At 46.4% G+C, this 19,656-nt stretch overlaps 1 protein-coding gene across 1 annotated transcript; it reads left to right on the top strand.

Moving 5' to 3' along the window:
* Positions 1-512: 512 nt before the first annotated feature.
* Positions 513-18,218, top strand: LOC141918003 (RNA-binding E3 ubiquitin-protein ligase MEX3C-like). Its single transcript, XM_074811905.1, has 2 exons — positions 513-1,368; positions 15,026-18,218. The coding sequence occupies exons 1-2, from the start codon at positions 660-662 to the stop codon at positions 16,249-16,251; spliced, it is 1,935 nt and encodes a 644-aa protein (XP_074668006.1). The 5' UTR covers positions 513-659; the 3' UTR covers positions 16,252-18,218.
* Positions 18,219-19,656: the final 1,438 nt, after the last annotated feature.

Raw genomic sequence — 19,656 nt, 5'->3', positions numbered from 1 at the left:
GGTTGGACTGGAGGAGCTTCAAGGGCTTTTCCAACCAAGATGATTCTGGGAATCTGATTCTGTGATCCTGCCTTCACCTCAGAGCTGAAGCACCTGACAAAGTCTGAGGGGAAAGAAGGCAGCAATCAAAGGCTTCTGATTTTTTAATTTTTTTTTTTTATCGGGGCTCACCCCGTTTCACCGGTGTGGGGGGAGATGTGTGAATTTAAACCCAGGACGACCAGCCCGGCCTTGCCCAGGGCGGCCTGAGGGCGGACTCCCCGCCGCCCGCCTTCCCGCCCAGCACGCCCCTGCCCCTCAGCCCCACAGGCCCCGCCCCCTCCCGGGGCCCCGCCCAGGAACCGGCTCCGCCGCCCAATAGCGCGGCGGCGAGCGGGGGGCGTGGCCGCACCGCCTCCTCCTCCGCGCCTCCCCCCCGCCTCCTTCCCCGCCGCCGCCGCCCCCCCCCGCCCCTCCGCCGCCGCCGCCGCCCGCGGCCGCCGCCGAGGGGAGCTGCCATGGGACAAAAGGCGCGCTGAGGAGCGCGGCCCCAGCGCCCAGGCCGCGCCCGCCACGCTCGGTGCCCGCCGCGGCATGGCGGCCCCGCGCCGCTAGGCCCGGTTCGGCTCGGCCCGGCCCGGCCCGCAGCGCCTCCCCCCCTCCCCTTACCCCCCCCCGCCATGCCGAGCGGCAGCACCGCCGCGGCCTCCCCCGCCGCCGCCGAGCCCGCCGAGCCGCCGCGCCTCCCCCCCCCTCCCCACCCGCCGCCGCCGCCGCTGCTGCTGCTCCAGCAGCGCCTCGCCGGCCTCGGCCTCCGCCACCGCGGAGGGGCGGCCCGGCGGCAAAGCCGGCGGCGGCAGGCGGGCTTGGCGCCGCCGCCCGACCCCCCCGGAGAGCCGGGGCCTGGCGGGGCGGAGGAGGAGGAGGAGGAGGAGGAGGCGGCGGCGGCGGCGGCGGCGGCGGGGGACGAGGGAGACCTGGAGGAGGAGGAGGAGGAGCTGCTGGCGGGGGAGGACGAGGAGGAGGAGGAGGAGGAGGAGGACCCGGCCGCGCTGCTGCTGCTCTCCTCGTCCTCCTCGCCCTCCCAGCCGCTCCCGCTGCTGCCGGCGCTGGGCTCCGTCCTGCTCTCGCCCTCCTTCGATGCGCAGGAGGCGGCGGCGGCGGCGGCCGGGGCGCTCTGCGGGGCGGACGATCCTCAGGGCATGATGGCGGCGATGCTGTCCCACGCCTACGGCGGCGGCCTGGGCGGCGGCGGCGGCGGAGGGGGGGGGGCGGCGGCGGGCCTGAACGGCGAGCAGGCGGCACTGCTCCGCCGAAAGAGCGTCAACACCACCGAGTGCGTGCCCGTGCCCAGCTCCGAGCATGTGGCCGAGATCGTGGGTCGTCAGGGTGAGTGGGGGACCGGCGCGGGGGGACACCCCCAGTCCCCGGGTGTGGAGGAGGGAGGCGGCGGCGGGGAGGGGGAGGGGGAGCGGTGGCCTTAGGCCTGGGCCTGCTGCTCGTTCCCCGGGGGTTCGTGGCAAGGTTTACCCGTGGGGTGCCGGCTGGAGGAGCCCCTCGCCCCGGTAGTAGCTTTGTGCCCCGTAGGGCCTACCTCACCTCTCCCACCCCCCGGCCTCCCCACGGGGGAACGGCAGCAGGCCGGCCCCGCTTGAGAAGGCGAGAGCCAGCGCTGGGCTCGCTCAGACCTTGGCTTAGTTTGAGCTGTAAAACACAGGATATAGCCTGGCCCTGTACAGGTAAGTGTTGGCACAGGCTTCGGGCTTCAGTGACACTCGGCTTGTGGTTTTCAGTAAGAAGCTGCCTTTCGCCGTAAGAACTTTGGACCGTGTTTTCCAAAGACTTTCGGGTTAACTTGCTTGCCTTGCAGAGCAGGGTATGGGCTGACACCCTTCCTCCAGCTTTCCACAGCGCTCGCCGAGACAAAGTGGGACCTCAGGAGCCAGCGAGATGGAGAAAGGAGCCACGTGCAGCCTTCTTCTGTGTGAAAGCCCTTGTCTTTCTGCTCGGGTTGTGGCTTCCTGTTGATCGCTATTGCTACACTCCGTGGGTCTCTGTTACGCCGTTAGGATAAGGTCATATCAGTGATGTCACGTTCGTTGCTGGCCTTTCATGTGGTCTCATGGGAGCGGTGCTTGGAGGAGGCAGAAAGATGATGCTTCACGCCAGCTTTCTGGCGGTGAACCTAATTTTAAAAGCACTTTTTATATCGCAAGAGAAGCGCTGTCAAGTGTGTGGGTCTGGAAATGCAGACAATGAAGTTGCCGCTCTCTTCCTGTTCCCTTTCAGTGTTATTCTTTATTGGTCTGGGGGTGGTGTGTCTTGTTTGCTGATCGACTCCGATAACGAGCGGTTATGCTGTCTGGTCTCTCTACATCAATGTGGCTTTTGTTTCTTTTTCTCCTTGAGTATGGAAGAAATGGTAAAATTATTTTAAACCAGTGTGGTGCGATAAGAAATACCCGCTGAGCACCGATGCTTAGGCAGACTTTGGTTTTATCTTCCTACATTTATTTTAGGCAGCAGTCAAGGGTGGGTTTTTGTGCTGGGTGTGTCAAAGGAGAACGAAAGGCTGTGCTGCAAAAATTGGCAGGTAGCTTCCTCTGATGCAGACAAGTCCGTTCTGTTCAAGCAGAAAATATCTTTGAAGATGTTCAAACGCTATTTCTTGGAAGACTTTGCTCATGTGTCATTGGGGATGACAGGCGGCTGGGGGGGGAATGGAAAACAGAACTGAAAATGGTTATTGCTACAGTCCTCTGAAAGAGAAATACAAACTAGTGGGCTTCAAGGACCAATTAGGCTGCCGTGTTTATTCTCCACCAGATCAGGATTGTTCTCTGTAGTACATTTTTCAGTACTTTGGGTCACTTAAAAACAAGATAATGGAGTTTGCATAGAAATAGGATCGTTGTTCCTGAAGAGCTCATTTGCTGCTTTTGCTTTTATTTCTTATCTGATGTCACGCTGTTTGGCTTGTGATAAAATATTTAGCCTCAGTGGGGAGGGATTGTATCATAAAAAGAATTAGGGCTATGAAAGAGGAAGGAGCAGAAGGAGAGCTAAAAAAACTGTTACCAAATATACTTGCATGAAAGCTTTGCGTAAGGAGGTCCTTCAAAATTCTCATTCAGGGGAGACTTATGCTTAGAGACTGACTTATGTAAGTTGTATTAGTTCCACTAAATATTTGTCAAATTTCTTAGAAATACTAGTCCTTGCGTCTCCTTTTATGGCCCAGATTGCATGGGCTAGAGGCTCCTGCTCTCCCATCCACCTGCCCTGCATGTGTCTGTGCTCTAGCCCAGCAGCTTGGTCTGCCTCGAGCAAGCCTGGCCAGAGCTGCATCCTTCACCGATCCTTCTGCTCTCTCTAAAAATGAAGATGCTGCACATTCTCTTCCTAGCACACATCGTAACCAGCTGGGTGCGTTATCTTGAACGAATTCAGCTGAAGTTTGATGCCAGACTCCTCTGTGCTGTGATACTTTAGTATCTAATTATGTAAGGGCAATGCAATTGGAATGTTACTGCTGATGGATTTTCACGAAGATTAAGTTGATATTCTTTCTTTTGCTGTCTTTGTGAGGTATAAAAAGAACTTGAAATGTCTGCAGCCTGAAAACATCAGCTCTGAAATACCAGGAATGCTGAGTTTGATTTAGGCTTTGCTGGAGGCCTCACTGCTGTGTCTGAAAGCATGTTTATTGTAAGTCCTAACCCCCTAACTGAAAGAGTAATGATAACCGGAATTCCACGGTATTTTTTTATCTAAATTTAATTTTTTGCACAGAGGAGGAGAATTTCCAGTCACTGTTTAGCAGACCAAAGGACCCCACGATTCCTAAGAGAGCTGTAAACAAACAAAAACCTTACGGTGCTTGCATTTACTTTATTTTTTTTTCAATTACGTGCAAATTTCAGAAATAAATATAGCCCTTCAGGCAGTGAAGTGGCGCTCCCACAGCCCTGCTCTGGGTCGCTGTGTTGCAGGTTCCCACGTGGGTAGCTGCGCTTGCTGAATCTCTGCTGGGAGCTGGGCACAGATGTGGGATGTCACAGCTATAGGAGGTGTTGGAGGGCCTGAAATGTACCTTGTGGTTGATGGTTTTCTTGTGAAGTACGTTGGAGGCAGCAGGGTTACTGTGACAGGAGTTTAATGTGTTGCTGCTAGAAGCATTTACATCAGCGGAAGAGGCTTAAGTAAGATTTTCTTTTAATGAATAGTAGGTGTTACTTTAAAAAAAAATTCTGTAGTATTTCTGAAACCTGACAGGTTTTGTGCTTTTTTTTGTTGTTGTTGCTTTTTTTAAATCTTAAATGTTCTCAACCTTTTCTTACTCCCCTTGTACCCCCCTGAAAATGAAGCTGACAGATACTGGTTAGAGTAGTGTAATGTAATTCTTTGTAGTCTTTGAAGTGGAAGAATCTCAAAGGTGAACAACAAAGGAAAAGATATTTGTATCCTTTTATTCTTGTTAAGGCATGTGACTAGGAGCCAGGAAAACTAGATTCCATTCATGGCATTGTACAGGCTTCCTGTATGAATTTGAACTAGCTGTTGAATCCAACCTTCGGTAAGTTGGCTGGTCGTCACGCTGATCAGAAAAGTGACTTCCTTTGCTGTCAGCAGCTAAAAATCCTGCATGTGCAAAGTTGCGTTGGTTTAAAAAAAAAAAAAAGTTGGAGAAAGTGCTCTTCAGAAGTGGTAGCAAGAAAGCTGCATTGCTGAGGAGGTGGCCTTGTTTGCCTGAGAAGAGCTGGCATAGGGCGTATACCCAAAATTATATAAGCATGTATCCAGACTTAAAAAAAAAAAAAAAACTTCTGGAGAGTTAACTTGGGAGGTTCTGGTTTAATCTCTAAATCATGTGAAGGACTTGTCAAAGTCTGCTGCGGATCACCTGAAAACTGTTTCTTCTAAGTAAAGCTGGTGGTGGTAACTCTGTGGCAGTTCTGCCCTGGTCTGGAGGGTCTTGAGAAGGATTTGCTAAGTGTAAGGGGAGTTTTCAGTGCCTGCTGCTACTTTCTTTACACTAAAAACCAAAAAAGTCATGTTTGAACACTAAAAGCTCTTTTGAATAGGGGAAAAAAAAAAAAGGGATGGTGTCTGAAGACATGAACAGAAAGCCTGAAAGATGCTGGAAGGGACAAAAGTGTCCTGTAGAGAGATGCTTCATCCTTGAATGTATTAACCATCTTCTGATAATGATTGTTGGAATGTATTTGCTAATGCATTCCAGTGTTGTGGCTGTCCAAGTAACGTGATTTTTCCAAGTGTTTATATCCTCAATAAATCTGACAATAGTGGTTTTCTTCCCTAAGACATCACTGGAGTTGGAGCTACTTAACTCTAAAGCCTGATGCTTCTCTTTCTTCAGTAAGGATAGTTTGGATGGTGGCTGCAGAGCTTGAAACGGGCAGGGCAGCCTCCAAACCCCAGATGAGTAAGAGGAGGAGGAATGATATCATCCCATTTCACTGATTAAATCGATAATGACAAATCTGCTTTGCATGAGACGGCCTTGCAACTAAAATAACATTTTTATGCATATTTAATGATCTTGGGCTCCGTCTTTGCTCTTTGATTTTTGAATGTGGGCTCTTGAGCAAAATATTACTTTGCTTAAAATAGTCCTGTAACTTGAAACAAAAAAATCATTCTGATAAGTTGGTAGCTGATAACTATCTAGCCAAATAAAAACAATAGCTATCACTCTTGGGGAGTGGGAACAGTGCTAAAACAATCCTGGAGCAAATACTTGTGTTAGCGAGTACAGTAGATAGATGTCCTCTAGTAGAATAATTATAGTCTTTTCAAGAACTATATGTCTGGTTTTATGTCTCGATATGTTGTGATGATAATGTTACCGAGTTGCTGACAATACTTTACATAGCCTCGACTTAATTGTTAACCTGTAAGAAGTAGTCAGAAAAAGCATAGCTAACTAGTATGAATTCCTTTTTTTTTTTTAAACTGAGTGCTTAAGATTTCCACTCAAGAATAAGTTTAATTTGCATGACTGAAGTCATCACATATCTCTCTGTCAGTTGATTGCCACAGACAACAAAGACCACAGGTTCAGCTAAATTATTTTCAGTGAAAGCTGAAAAGGCAGTTACACCTCAGATTTTTTTTTTTTTGCATCTTCTATAACAAGCAGGTTATTAAATGCTATATTAAATGGCTTGTTCTAAAGACTGAAAGAAAACTTGAGCTTTAAAATCCAATATAAAAGCTCTTTTTCTGACAAGTTGAAGGCTCATCACTTTTAGAGCCTGGATCTCCAGGAACTGAAACACGTGAGCGTGCTGTGGCCTGGCAGAGTCTGAAATCGCTGCTGAAGTTTCTGCAGCCTTTTGCTCCGGTGCTGTGTAACAAACATCATTTCAGTTCTGCCGTTTGTCACTTGTGCTATGCAAAGATCCAACTCAAGTTGCAAAGTGTGTCAGAAGGGTGCAAGTTCTCCAGCTGGGATCATCAATCCTCAAGTCATAAATGCTGCTCTTGTCTGGCTTGTTGGGTGGGAAGCACACCAAATACAGTGCACACTCAGGAGATTTTTCTCTTTGTGTAGTCTGCCAGAAATTCTGTAGATTTTCGTTTCTGGTATTCATACGTTAATACCTGCATCAGTAAGATTTTTGGATGAAGCTGAAATTAAAATAATCAAAATCTTGTGATGTAAAATGCCAATTCCTACTCCTCTGGTCCTTTTGTTTTTCTTGTAGAATTGCCGTGTTCTAAAAGAGCATGTGTTTTTAAGTTTATAACATACACATACAAAAGAAATCCTGATTAATGTGCTCCTGAACTGCACTGGATTAACCTTTCTGTGGCATGAGAAAAGGGTGATGATTTTTTTTTAAGCTGTTGGTAAAGTCAGCAGATGTTGTGTGTTTCCCTGTCTTAGCCCCTGTTACCCTCTCTTCTAGTACACTGTGGTCTGAATTTCTGGAAGAGAAACTTTGTTCTAAACAAAGTGTTGGATCTCAAAGATCTTAAATTTGTTTTTGATGCAATACCTCCACCCCACAGGGCCAATTCCCTATTGCAGGCAAAAAATGTAACAGGGATAGGGTTGCAAACTTGCTGTAGCAAAAAAAAAAAAAAGGCTGCTGAGAACTAGAACATTTTTGTTTAATCAAAAGAAAAGGCCAAAAAGCCCTACATCAAGCATTTGTTTCCAATTTCAGTTGCTCTTTAAGAATGTCTTCTTTTTCTCTCTCTTTCAGGTATTCCTTTAAGTTCATGAGATCTTGCCAGCATCCGAGATCTCAGTTTCCTTCACTGGTGTGAGTCAGTAATTCTGCGGTCTGCACCAAGTTCTCTGCTGCTCCTTTGAACAAAGACACAGTATCTCTTTTTACCCTCTAGTTCGTTTTACATTTGACAATATACTGCGGAATTTTGTGTATAAAACCACCGCTCTAGCAGCATTTTTGAATCGGGGCTTTGGTGTCGGTGAAGATTTGCACATTTTTTTGCAATCTTCCTTTTTTTGGCCCTCTTGGCGTGCTGCGTGGCATGCTGAATGGTGATCCCTTTTAATATCCTCCTTGTGCAGGTCGGGTTTCCCCCCGCTGTTGCTCACACCGATCTGCTTCATTCACTAGATCAACGTTCTTCATGAAAACAACTTTTTTTCCTGTAGCAGTTTTATTTATTGGACATACTCCCTCTCTTATTTTCTACTACCGTATCTGTCTAATTTTGCTCAGCAGCTGCTACCTTAGTCCTGGTGCTGCAGTAGTGCAAGTAATTAATAATACAAGTTGCTGCCCTCTGGCTCTTTTGCTGCGTGTAACTTGTTTACTGAGTTGCCATCTGTCTTGGGAATTGGAGTATTCCTCTGCCTCTGAGATTGCTGATGTGATAGATTGTCCCAGCCTGACATAAAGAAGGAAACAGTGTGCAGGCTGACTGCTTCATAAATTGATTGATAAATTGATACACACTTAAGAAATCTCTAATAAAGAGTTTGTACACAGTTCTTGAACAAGGGCTTTTGGTTTCCAAAAGAGGGAAACATCCCTGAGAGCTTCTGAGCAGCCTTCCTTTGGGAAAATTTCTCAGCATTGTCAGAGACTCTTAAAGCTCCCCTCTTTTCCCATCTGTTAGCTTGGCAGCCAAACGAAGTCCTGCTCCCTGTGGTCTGGCACCACCGAGGGGCTGACTGATTCCTTGGCTTTTGGTTAAAGTGCTTGGGATCTCCAGGTTGTCCTTCTGGTGCCTCAAGCTTCAAGTGCTGGTCTGGAAAGTACCACGTCTAAAACTCCTTCTGCAGTCCTAGCTGAATACTGACAGGTAGGAAAGTTGTGTATCATCTTAGCATTCGTACACGTAAAAAATACAAAGCAAAAGAAGTGGTCAGTTGCTCCTCAGAAATGGGTAAGTGTGATGGAATTATAATGGGAGCAGTCTCAGTCGCTATATATAGCGTGAGTCATATTGAAATGTTCCACAGGCAGGCACAGGGGTTTGGGAACTGCCGTGTAACTAAAAGCCTTTGATTGCAGCGGTAAGTTAATGAGGGGGTCAGGAGGCAGGGAAAAATGTCTTTGGTAGAAAATGCTCCAATTTTTATTTTTCTTGACTTGTATGCCATCATTCCTTCTCTTGGAGTAACTTTATCAGAGTGGCTGTCAGTTGAGTTTTTCTTTCTCCTCTACGCTACTCACTAGTTAACCTACTTGTAGCATTGCTTATTGTAGTGTTGTATTAGCTATTACCCGTGTACAGCACTTCTGAGGTACAGTTGTTGTCTAAAACCATTAATACAGCCACACTCCAGAGCAGAGAGCCAGAACTTTGTTCCCAGGTTTTAGATCATAATGATATCAGTATCGTGTTTGGATCATAAATTTGAGAAGAAGATCTGGTGGGTTCCCACGAAGCATCCCTACTGTGATAAGTGGAAAAATTCTTGTAGAAAATACAACCTGCTGAAGGGCAGGAGCACAACTAGCCTGTGGGGAAAAGCCTTTGCCCAGGGGACATTAATCTCACAACTCTGTGTGTGTGTGTTTCAGGTGGCCACCTCCAAGGAAACCGCAGCTTGGGTAGCACCCGGGAGAAGATTGCTTTGGTTTGCTAGGTGAACAAAATGGCTGTTGCTTAAAATCTGTGTGCATCCATGTCCCCATTTAAGCAGTTAGCTGCTCTCCTTTGGGGACTGCCTTCTGTTCCCAAACCTGCCAGCGACCTGCCCCGCGAGCTTGAGCAAATCCCAGCTGCAAGCTGCGCCTGTCTCTTGGTGTATCCACATTTGTTAGCTCTCTGGCATGTATCATGTCTAGTTGTCACACGGGAGCCCTAATCTTACCACCTAATTAACCCAAATAGTGATCAGACTATTATCTGTACTATATAATGCTAATGGAGAGCTGTTAAAGCTGTTGGTGGTTGGTCTAGTCCTGTATTTGGAAGGGATGCTGCGCTCTGCAATGAGGTATCTCTCAGCTTACCTCTGGCTGGAGAGAAAGCTGCATAAAAATAAATGGAAACTTGCTTTCAGAAAAATCGGTTTGATAATTATTATCCAAGTTTAGGCTCTTAAAATTGTTTTAAAAAAAATTAAAAGCTTTATTTTTACAGCCTTCCTTGCTAAAATCAAAATGCCACAGGGGCCATAGCTGCCTGAGTAAAGGGTTTTGTGCAAATTGGTATCTTTTGCAAGTGCAGAGAAATTACTTTATCTTCCTTGAACCAACTAACTATATTCAACAGTCAGTTGAAAAAAAAAAAAATTGTCAGGAGTTGAATTTTCTCCAGTCCATGAATTAAAACAAAGTGTGAGATGAATTAATTGATCTTAGGTGAAAGCAGATGGTAACCTGAGTCAGTCCCTCAACTGGCCAGACAACAGGTAGTATTTTGTATGACTTTAATAACCCAGAGAAGTACCAAAAATGTTCTGGTCTTGTGTAGCCAGCCTGCTTGAGGAGTATTAACCATTAAACAGTGTAGAATAGGATTTTTGTTTTCTGTCTCAATGCAGCTTCATCTCTGCTTAATAAATGGGGCATAAATCAGTTTTCTACTGTATAATCACAAACTGGATAGATGTTTTTAGCCATGTCACAACTGAAGGGATGCACTGTGTTTAAGCAAAAGAATGCAGCTTGTACCACCAGCTCTTCTGAAAAATAGGTAGAGCAGTCATTCTTAATGAAGTAGATTAATTTTGGGTTGTTAATCAGGTGGGCAGTGTTATGCTCTGCAGCCCCAGCAGCTGTTGGCCTTCTGGTACATCCAGTGCTTCAGTCTCTGCAAATCCTTCCTTACCTTAGCTGCAGGAGTTCCCACTTCCCAATTAAAAGCTTGTGGCAACCTAGCAATGAAATAAGGGCTGTGCCAGCTTGACAGACTCCACTTTTAAAGCTGTGTCTGCACCCAACAGTCACAGGTTCATCAAAAACAAAGAGCCCTGTGCAGTCCCTTTGCTCCTTGGCATGCCCGGTGGTGCTGTGCCAGCCCCTGCGGATCTGCAGGGACTTCCCAGACTCTGCCTTTACTTTCTAGGTAAGGAATTAGCCACAGCTTTACTCGCAGCTCATGGTTCCAGGTTGACATGACTAATTACTCTGTCGCCACCTCCTTACTGGGTGTCAGTGTATTACCAAAGCTGTGGCCTGAGTGCTAAAGACTGTATTCAGAGTGGAGGCTGTAATACAGTATTGCCTTTCATCAGATAACGGCAAACCTACTGAAAAATATATTCCTGTGAACTACAGCTTTCTCTTTGGTGCTAACAAGCTGCGGAGGCCAATCTGTGAGATCTGCCCTTTGCCCGCGGTTGCTCTGGGGCTGATTTGGAGGACGCCGGGTTTGTCTTGCCTCCTGTGGAAGAGAGGAGTTGGTGCTAATGCAGCTTCACCCGGCTCGCTGCTCTCGCAGCCCGGGTGTCTTCCCACAGGATTTGTGTGTCTCAAGAGCTGGAGGAGGTTCTCAGGTTTGATCCCCTTAGCTCAGTACTCCTCAGGAGCAGGGAAGGAGAACAAGCTGCTATTGTCACTTGATGGAGGTTCACAGGGGCTGCTCACTGAATTTTTACCCACTGTGACTTCCAGGTTTCTACTTAAATAAACTTTCACCTTTTTTTTTCCTAACAACTGGGGAGGCAAGGTTAAACAGCCATGATGCTAAGAAAGTTTGGGTTCCCCTGCATGCCTGGACCCCAATTTCACAGCACTTGGCAGGAGGACTGTGGTGGGTACGAGGCGTGTGTCCCTGCGTTGCTGAGCTGCATTTTACTTTTTTGGGTGGTTCTTGGCTGCCAGCCCCAGGCTGACTGGTGTGGTGCGAGGCAGGCGTGCACAGGGTTGCCGCTGCGGTCGCTTGGCTCTGCTGGCTCCCTTGGGGAGTTTCCCTTGTCGAGTAAATGGCCTGAGATTGGGTTTGACCTCTCTCGAACTGCTTGTGATGATGAAAGGTGAAAGTTGGAGTGATGGGTGAGGACTGTGGGTGCTGTGGCTGTGATGCTTAACCCTCGCTTCAAGGGGAAAAAAAAAATAATCTGTCTTCCTATCACCTTTTTTTTAATAAGGAAGTATTTGATCATTTTAAATTGGTAGTGTATGAGGTAAACAATTCCTTCAGAGCTACCCTTAAGTTTCTTGGGGACTATAATGTTCACAGCGTGTTTAAAACGTTCAGTCAAATAATCCTCTTGAGGGAAAATGGGGAGGAGGCTTGAGAATGATACAAGTCAGCCGGCCCAGGATGAGCGCTGCCTGCAGGGCTTGGTGTGGGCTCAGCTCCTCGTCGGGTGCCTGGGCAGGCAAGTACTAAATCTTTGCCTAAATAAAAGCAAAACTAAAGGATTTTTGCTTTAACCATGTCAGTTGTGGCTGAGTGTGCTGCGTAGGAATGCCTATAGTGCTGGACCAAGTGTGGTAACCTTGTATTGTATTGACTTCCTTTATCATAACAAAACTAAAATTAGTTTGAAGGGCTTGATTAAACTGAATTTTCAGTCTAGAAGTCCCCTCTTCAGGCTTTTTTTTAATCTCTGGACTTCAAAATCTTCGATGCAATGATCTGATGATTTACAGCAAAAATGTGGGGCGGTGTTATTTTTATTTTTCCTTTGTCTTTCTGTGTCTAAGCTCGGGAGATTGGGAAACTTCTTGATTCATCCTTCGGCCACATGACTTCATAGCTGGCCGACCTTGTGTCATCGTGGCCACAGCTGCCTCTGGATGCCCTGAATTGTCGGAGAGGGGATGGGATCAGCCATGCTTCGTATCATCGCCTCGGTAGTGACTAAGGGAGGAGGGTGGGAAGCCAGAGCAGCTGAGTAAAAGCAAATAGAAAAATCATCCTGCTGGAGTGGTAATAATGGGCTACTGACCTTGTGTTTTGCCTTGACTTTGTCTGTTGAGGGGTTTTCCAGCACTCCTTGCGGACAAAACCCAGCGGGTATTGACTGACTCATTCAGAAATGTTGGGTTTCATATGTGGTGACTTTCTTCAGTTCTTTCTGACTTTTCAGATAAAGTTTTGAGGTTGACCTTGACGATCTGTGGAGTCAGCTTTCCATTGAAGCCAGCTTTCTGATGTTTAAAAGTCTTGTTCTGTCGCTGCAGGGAGTTGAGGCAGCGTTTGGCCTCTGCTTTCTAGGTATGTGATTTGTACCTTAAAAGAAATTTCTGCCCACCTTGGCCTGTGCCATTCTGCAGCCTGAGGAAGAAAGGCAAGAAGGCTTTTTTTTTCACACCAGTGTGGTTTGGAAATGTGGCTTTGGCAAAGCAATCTTGGAGTTTGCAGCTGAAATGGCAAACGGAGCTGAAGGTGCAAACTTCTAATTTGATTTGAGCTTCTAAAACACCAAGAAAAGCTTTTTTTAAAATATAAACTGTAAGAATTGGTAAGGCGCTTTGGGATCTAGGATTAAGCAGGCTCTGAACTGTGGTATATAATAAAGAATTATATAGCTATTTATATATGTGTATGTCTTGTATTAGATGCTCCTAGTGTTCTTTAAATGCTGCCTCTAATTTTTGGGAAATAAGGTTATATGCTTGGGTGGAATGGAGTGAATGAAAGTAATCTGTAAATTGGAGAATAATTGCTACCCATCTGACTTTAGTTTTAGGTGTTCCAGTAAAAAGGGCTCGACTGGTGTGAAAACTTCAGCAGCACCATTTTAGGGATTCTCGTGGGTTTAAGGTGTGAGCCCACCATCTTTTCTGAGTAACTGTGAAGGAATGGGAAGCGGAGCGGGCGAGCAGATTTACTTCCAGGGAGAAAGGCAAACAAAGAGATGGGGGGAGTAAAGGCAAATTGCCAAAGAGGGCTGCTGCTGTCTGTTACGAGCTGGGAAATGGCATGGCTTCAAAGGATGTGTGTTCTGCTTCCTTAGGGCACCTCACGCCTGTGTTTTCCTTTTTTTTTTTTTTTTTAATCTGGTAGCACGCTCATGCCCTTCTCGGTGGGCTGTGGTGGGAGGTTGAGGCTTCTGGGTTTGTTCTCTCCTACAGACACTTGCTGCTCTTGCAGAACTTCTAGTTTGGCTCTCGAGATCTCCATCCCCCTCCTTTGCACAGCTCTGCCTGTGCCTCCCTCCTTCCCTTGCTGGGAGCCCTCCCGTGTGCTTTCGGGTGGAGGTAGGGCCTCCCAGAGCCCTCCAGACGAGCTGTTGAAGATAATGAACTTCCTCTCCAGCTGTGTCCTGGAAACAAAGGCCTGTTGTGTTCAGCCTTTGTCCTTGCTGTGAGCAGGGGCCCTGCAAGAAGCAGCTTTTCCTTCCCTCTATTCCCAACCAGCATCTGCATATTTGCGCTTTTTTTTTTTCCATTAGCAGATAGTCCTGAATAAGTGTGTCTTTGAGTGGCTTTCGAACTGTAAAATTACCACTAGTGGTACCTTGGGTGCAAGGGACTGACAAAACACTCTTTCAAGAGACTACCCAGACAGTTAGGAGATACTTAACGAGGAAAATGGGAACAAATTTCACTCTGCAAGTGGAGTGATGCTTAAAACACTTGGTCTGCAAATGTTGCTTGTAGTTGTTTCAAGATGAAGTTTGCTATAAAACGGCATTTAGTGTGCCATGCTTTTGAATTTGTGTTAAAATAGGTTAAATTCAGGTCAGACTGAATCCAGTAGACTGTCACGGACCTACTCGTGTCTCTTAATTTTGGTTTGTGTCTTTTGGTTTTGCCCTGCCTGCTTTTCTGGTCCTGCGAAGGTGCTTCTGCGTGCACCATGCCAAAATGCCTTTAGCATCTTAGGAAAGAGCCTGCTGCCACTGTGTCCTAGCAAACTTTATATTTCAGTCCCCCAAAATCAAAGACAAACGTTCCATTAGCTTTTTGCTTCTCTTTCAGACTATTTTTACCCAGTTAACGAGAGAAATTCCACGTAGGCACAGAATATTACGTAGTAAGCCTTATTTGCATGCAACAAACTGCTTGAAGTCCTACTTGATAGTTCAAGGAGTGGCTCCTTCACCCCCCAGGGAAGAGTAAGGTTTAAATAACACTTATCGATAACAGGAGGCAAATGAAGAGTTCTCAGTAAATCAATAATTTTATCTATATCCTACACAGGTTGTGATACAGACCCTTCTCTCACTTGTAAATGTTTAATTTGCTTTTAGGGCACGCTTGTCGTGAAGGGCTGGTGTATCAGCACGCAAGTATGAGTAAAACTCCTTTTGCTGGAGCTTAGAAATAACTGCAGGGTACCCAATCAATAGGAAAAACTTAAACCCGCCGCTATTCCTGCGATAATCATGAACGTGGCTGTTGGTAGGAAAAAGCCATCCACGTTTATTCACGGTCTAATAGCAGTTGAGGAGATGGCAGGTTAAACCAGCCCAAGAAACGCTGCTAAAATAGTTTGTGGCCGTGTCAGAGGTCTGTTTGGAAATAATAGGTAGAAGTTGGGACTGCTTTCTCTAATGTGGCTTGCAGAGATAAAAATGGCAGCTTCTGGTTTCACCCTAGGGTTTCTTGAAACTCTCAAACAGCTTAAAATAGATGGCTTTCTTGTGGCTTTCTAAACTTAGATTCAACTTGCATGTGTTTCCTTTAAACAGGTTGCAAAATCAAAGCACTAAGGGCCAAGACAAATACTTACATTAAGACCCCCGTTCGTGGAGAAGAACCCATCTTCGTTGTCACGGGACGAAAAGAGGACGTAGCCATGGCCAAAAGGGAAATTCTCTCAGCTGCTGAACACTTCTCCATGATCAGAGCGTCACGCAACAAGAACGGTCCTGCCCTGGGAGGTTTGCCCTGTACCCCCAACCTGCCGGGCCAGACGACGGTCCAAGTCAGGGTGCCTTACCGTGTAGTTGGGCTGGTGGTGGGACCGAAAGGAGCAACAATCAAAAGAATTCAACAGCAGACCCACACCTACATAGTCACACCCAGCAGAGACAAGGAGCCCGTCTTCGAAGTCACGGGAATGCCCGAAAACGTCGACCGTGCGCGCGAGGAGATCGAGATGCACATAGCCATGAGGACCGGGAACTACATCGAGCTGAACGAAGAGAACGATTTCCACTACAACGGTACGGATGTCAGCTTTGAAGGAGGCACTCTCGGCTCCGCCTGGCTCGCTTCTAATCCTGTCCCTCCGAGCCGCACCAGAATGATTTCTAATTATAGAAATGACAGCTCCAGCTCCTTGGGAAGTGGCTCCACCGATTCCTATTTTGGAAGCAATAGATTGGCTGACTTCAGCCCGACGAGTCCGTTCAGCACAGGCAACTTCTGGTTTGGAGAAACGCTGCCTTCAGTGGGCACGGAAGACCTCGCGGTCGACTCTCCGGCGTATGACTCCTTACCGACTCCTTCCCAAACCATTTGGACCCCTTTTGAACCTGTAAACCCGCTCTCTGGCTTCGGTAACGACCCGACTACTAACGCCAAGCCTCAGCGCCGAGGGAGCCAACCATCTACTCCTCGCCTGTCACCCACTTTTCCAGAAAGTCTGGATCACCCGTTGGCTAGGAGAGTGAGGAGCGACCCACCGAGCGCCGGCCACCAAACCGGCCTTCCCATCTACATCCCTGCTTTCTCCAACGGTACCAACAGCTATTCCTCTTCCAACGGTGGCTCCACGTCCAGCTCGCCCCCCGAGTCGAGACGGAAGCACGACTGCGTCATCTGCTTCGAGAGCGAAGTCATTGCGGCCCTGGTCCCCTGCGGCCACAATCTCTTCTGCATGGAGTGTGCCAACAAAATCTGTGAAAAGGAAACGCCATCGTGTCCCGTTTGCCAGACAGCTGTTACTCAGGCAATCCAAATTCACTCTTAAATATATATAGATAGTATTATATGTGGACTTTTAAAACTCTTAAAGGCATGGGTGTAATGGTACCCTCTAGTAAACTTCCTAATGAATTCTGACTGTTGGGCTTTCTTGGGATTAGGCTGAAGTTGTTAATAAAATTTCTACTTTCTCAAAAGGCTGCTACGGTAACACTAAACCTAGGTGGTCTCTGTCTGGTTCAGTGTAAGCAGATGGCACGTTTAGCAGAGATACATCTGGTGTGATGCTATGGCACAGCGAGGGGAAGTTTTCATCAATTACACAACTTTTAAAAAAAACAAATTTGACAGGTTTTTCTAAAGGATCTCTGTGAAGCGTTGGGACTTCTGTGCGCTGGCAGCAATGAACCTCGTCGCCTAAACGCAGAAGTACTCGTCCGCCGTGGAGGGTTTGTGGCATTATCAATATATCAAACAACACTTCCAATGCTGCCTTCTTTACACTGCCAGTTTTGAAAAAAAAAAAAAAAAAAAACCAAACAAAAAAAAAAAACCAACAACAACAAAAAACAGGTTTGGGGAAATTATTTTTGCTTTGTGCAACAACTTATGCCTAATTCTTCAGCATTGCAAATACCTTTATTTTAAAGCATAGTTTGATTTATTGAAATGGGTGATGTTATTGGCAGGTTCAGCAAATAAATTATGGTGAGGCGGGGCTGGCGGGGGGGAGAGAAGCTGCCCGACACACCTCTCTTTCACCCGACGTGTGAGGGGCAGCGTGTTCAGAGGATCAGGAAGGTCTCAAGTTGTGAATTCCTACCCACTGCTTTTTCTTAATGTAATGTGGAAAAGTCTGGCTGGCTTCATCCCATTTCAGTAAGGGCTTTGGGATGCACATACTTCGACTAATAGTGAGGATGCTGACATTCCGTTCATTAGTCCGATCAAGCTGTTCTTAAATTACATTTTTAGAGAGTATCTAGTTCAAAATGTGAAGCATTTTTATGTTCAATCCATATTTGTCTTGCACATATATAAATATATATTTTATTTTTAGTAAGGAAAAGGAAAAAGGGGGAGTTGCGTACGTGCCCGTGTATTATTCATGACAGCAGCTGTGACAGTGGCCCTGCAATCAGTTTACTTCATTTCAAAACTGTCTTTCCAATCATAAAGAGGAGGGGAAAAAAAAAAAAAATGTCTTTTGAATGCGCTTCTTACATTTCAACCTGTGGATGTTTCTAGCTCTTTCATCCTCAGTACGTTCCCAAATCTGTGCTGGCATATATTAAAACAACAAAAAAAAAAAAAAAAAGACACAAAGTGGAGTTCTGGTGGATTTTTCTATTTTTTTTGAAGCATTATTTTCCCAAGACAAGACAAAGCTTTTTTCTCAGTATAACGAAAAGAAATTATATGTGTATTGAACTAGTAAATATACAGAAAATTTTATTTTTTATTTCCACTTGAAGAGTTACATTTCGTATAAAAGTTTACAAATAACGGTTTTTATTTTATGATTTTCAGTATAAGAGTTGCCTTGACGGCATATTACGTACTGCATAACTTTAATGCTATAATTGCTTGTAGAATAGTTCCATGTCAGTATTGAAACCTAATCTCTAGCTGCAGTCTTGTAGATATGAACAAATGTTCACTGAGCATGTATTTTGTATTTTATTGCATCGTACACCGCAACTAATAAGCCAAGGAATCGACAGACATTAGGTGCGTGTACCATTTCTATAAACCACAAACTAAGAATGATAAACTATCAATATAGTTTAGTATTTGCTAATTTTACTACACTTTTTGTTATGTATATGTAGGGAGGTCATAGGGATTATGAATTCAATTTGAGTAAAGTTTAAAAACCATATATTTTATGATAAAGGGCCTTTAACTTATGATGGCCAAAGCACTGATATTATATATTTGCTGTAAAGAGAATTATAAGAGTTTTATTTTTCTGATATTAAAAGTTACTTAATAAAGACTTGTTTCCATTAACTTGAATGTTTTGCTGTCTTCATGGTTGTCACTGGTGGAGGCTGGGGCTGCCTGACCCACCTTGGGGGGAGGGTTTCCCTGTGCTTAAAACACCGTGGCCCTGATTTTGGTGTGGCTGGGTGACTTCATGGGTGGAAAAATCTTGTTTTCTATTAATTTCTGACTTTAAAAAGCAACTTGTGCTCTTCCGGAGGGCCCAGCTCAGGGACTTGCAGCTCAGAGTTATGTTGGTGTAGCAGCATGGTGAACTATAATGAAGTATTTCATTGAATCAGAAAATCCCAGACTGGTTTGGGTTGGAAGGGAGCTTAAAGATCACCTAGTTCCAACCCCCTGTCGTGGGCAGACACACCTTCCACTAGCCCAGGTTGCCCAAAGCCCCGTCCAACCTGGCCTTGAACCCTTCCAGGGAGGGGGCAGCCACAGCTTCTCTGGGCAACCTGTGCCAGGGCCTCCCCACCCTCACAGGGAAGAATTTCTTCCTTAGGTCTAATCTAAATCTCCCCTCTTTCAGCTTAAAACCCTTGTCCTATCCCTATGCCCCTGACCAAGAGTCCCTCCCCCCTTTCCTGTAGCCCCTTTCAGTCCTGGGAGGCCGCTCTAAGGTCTCCCCAGAGCTTTCTCTTCTCCAGCTGAACCCCCCCAACTCTCTCAGCCTGTCCTCACAGGGGGGTGCTCCAGCCCCCCGAGCATCTTCGTGGCCTCCTCTGGCCCCGCTCCAGCTCACAGTTGCAAAAGAACCACCTGAGAGCAGGTTGTGCAGGTCTCCTGCTGCGTTTCCTCCCTGTCTGATGGAGGTTTGCACCCCACGCCTGCCGCAAGGTGCCTTAACGCTTCCTCCTGAAGCCATCGTGTCACTTCTTTCCCACGAGCCACCTTCTCTCTTCTCTTTAAACTCAGGTTTTGCTGTCGCAGGAGCCCCGCGCTGTCTCCTTAGTCTGGCTGTGGCACTGCCCGGTGTTGCAGTGTCCTGAGATACTTCAGTGGTGGTCACACAAATCCATTCTTACTCCCTGTCGAAGCATCTTTCCCTATTTCTCACCCACTGAGCCAGTGAGAGGAAGCAATTCCACTCCGGGGAGGAGGTTTGCAGCAAATCAGAGCACCTCAACCACTGAGACTCTTCCCTGGGCTGGAGAGCAACAGCACTTTAAAATAAAAAAAAAAAAAAAAAAAGCCATTTTAAGGCTATTTGGCTTCAAAGGTGTTTCCTGCAGCTTGGTGGTATTGAAGGGGACCCTTGTTGGGTCTCGGTGGGGTAGATACAATGGGGTATTGCTGGGGTTTTTTGCCAGACCCTATTTCTTACTATTCTTTTTTTTTGGAAGGGGGCGGAATAAAAAAGCTGCTCCTTCCTGGCAGTACACATAAATTATTAATTTCTCCTGCTTGGCCAAAGATTTTAGATGTCCGAGGGTCACTTTGCCTGGATGTTTCA

The sequence above is a fragment of the Strix aluco genome, chromosome Z (genome assembly GCF_031877795.1).
Source record: "Strix aluco isolate bStrAlu1 chromosome Z, bStrAlu1.hap1, whole genome shotgun sequence".
Classification (NCBI taxonomy): domain Eukaryota; kingdom Metazoa; phylum Chordata; class Aves; order Strigiformes; family Strigidae; genus Strix; species Strix aluco.
Note: the sequence above shows the minus strand (reverse complement) of the source record. Positions and strands in the feature narration are given on the sequence as shown.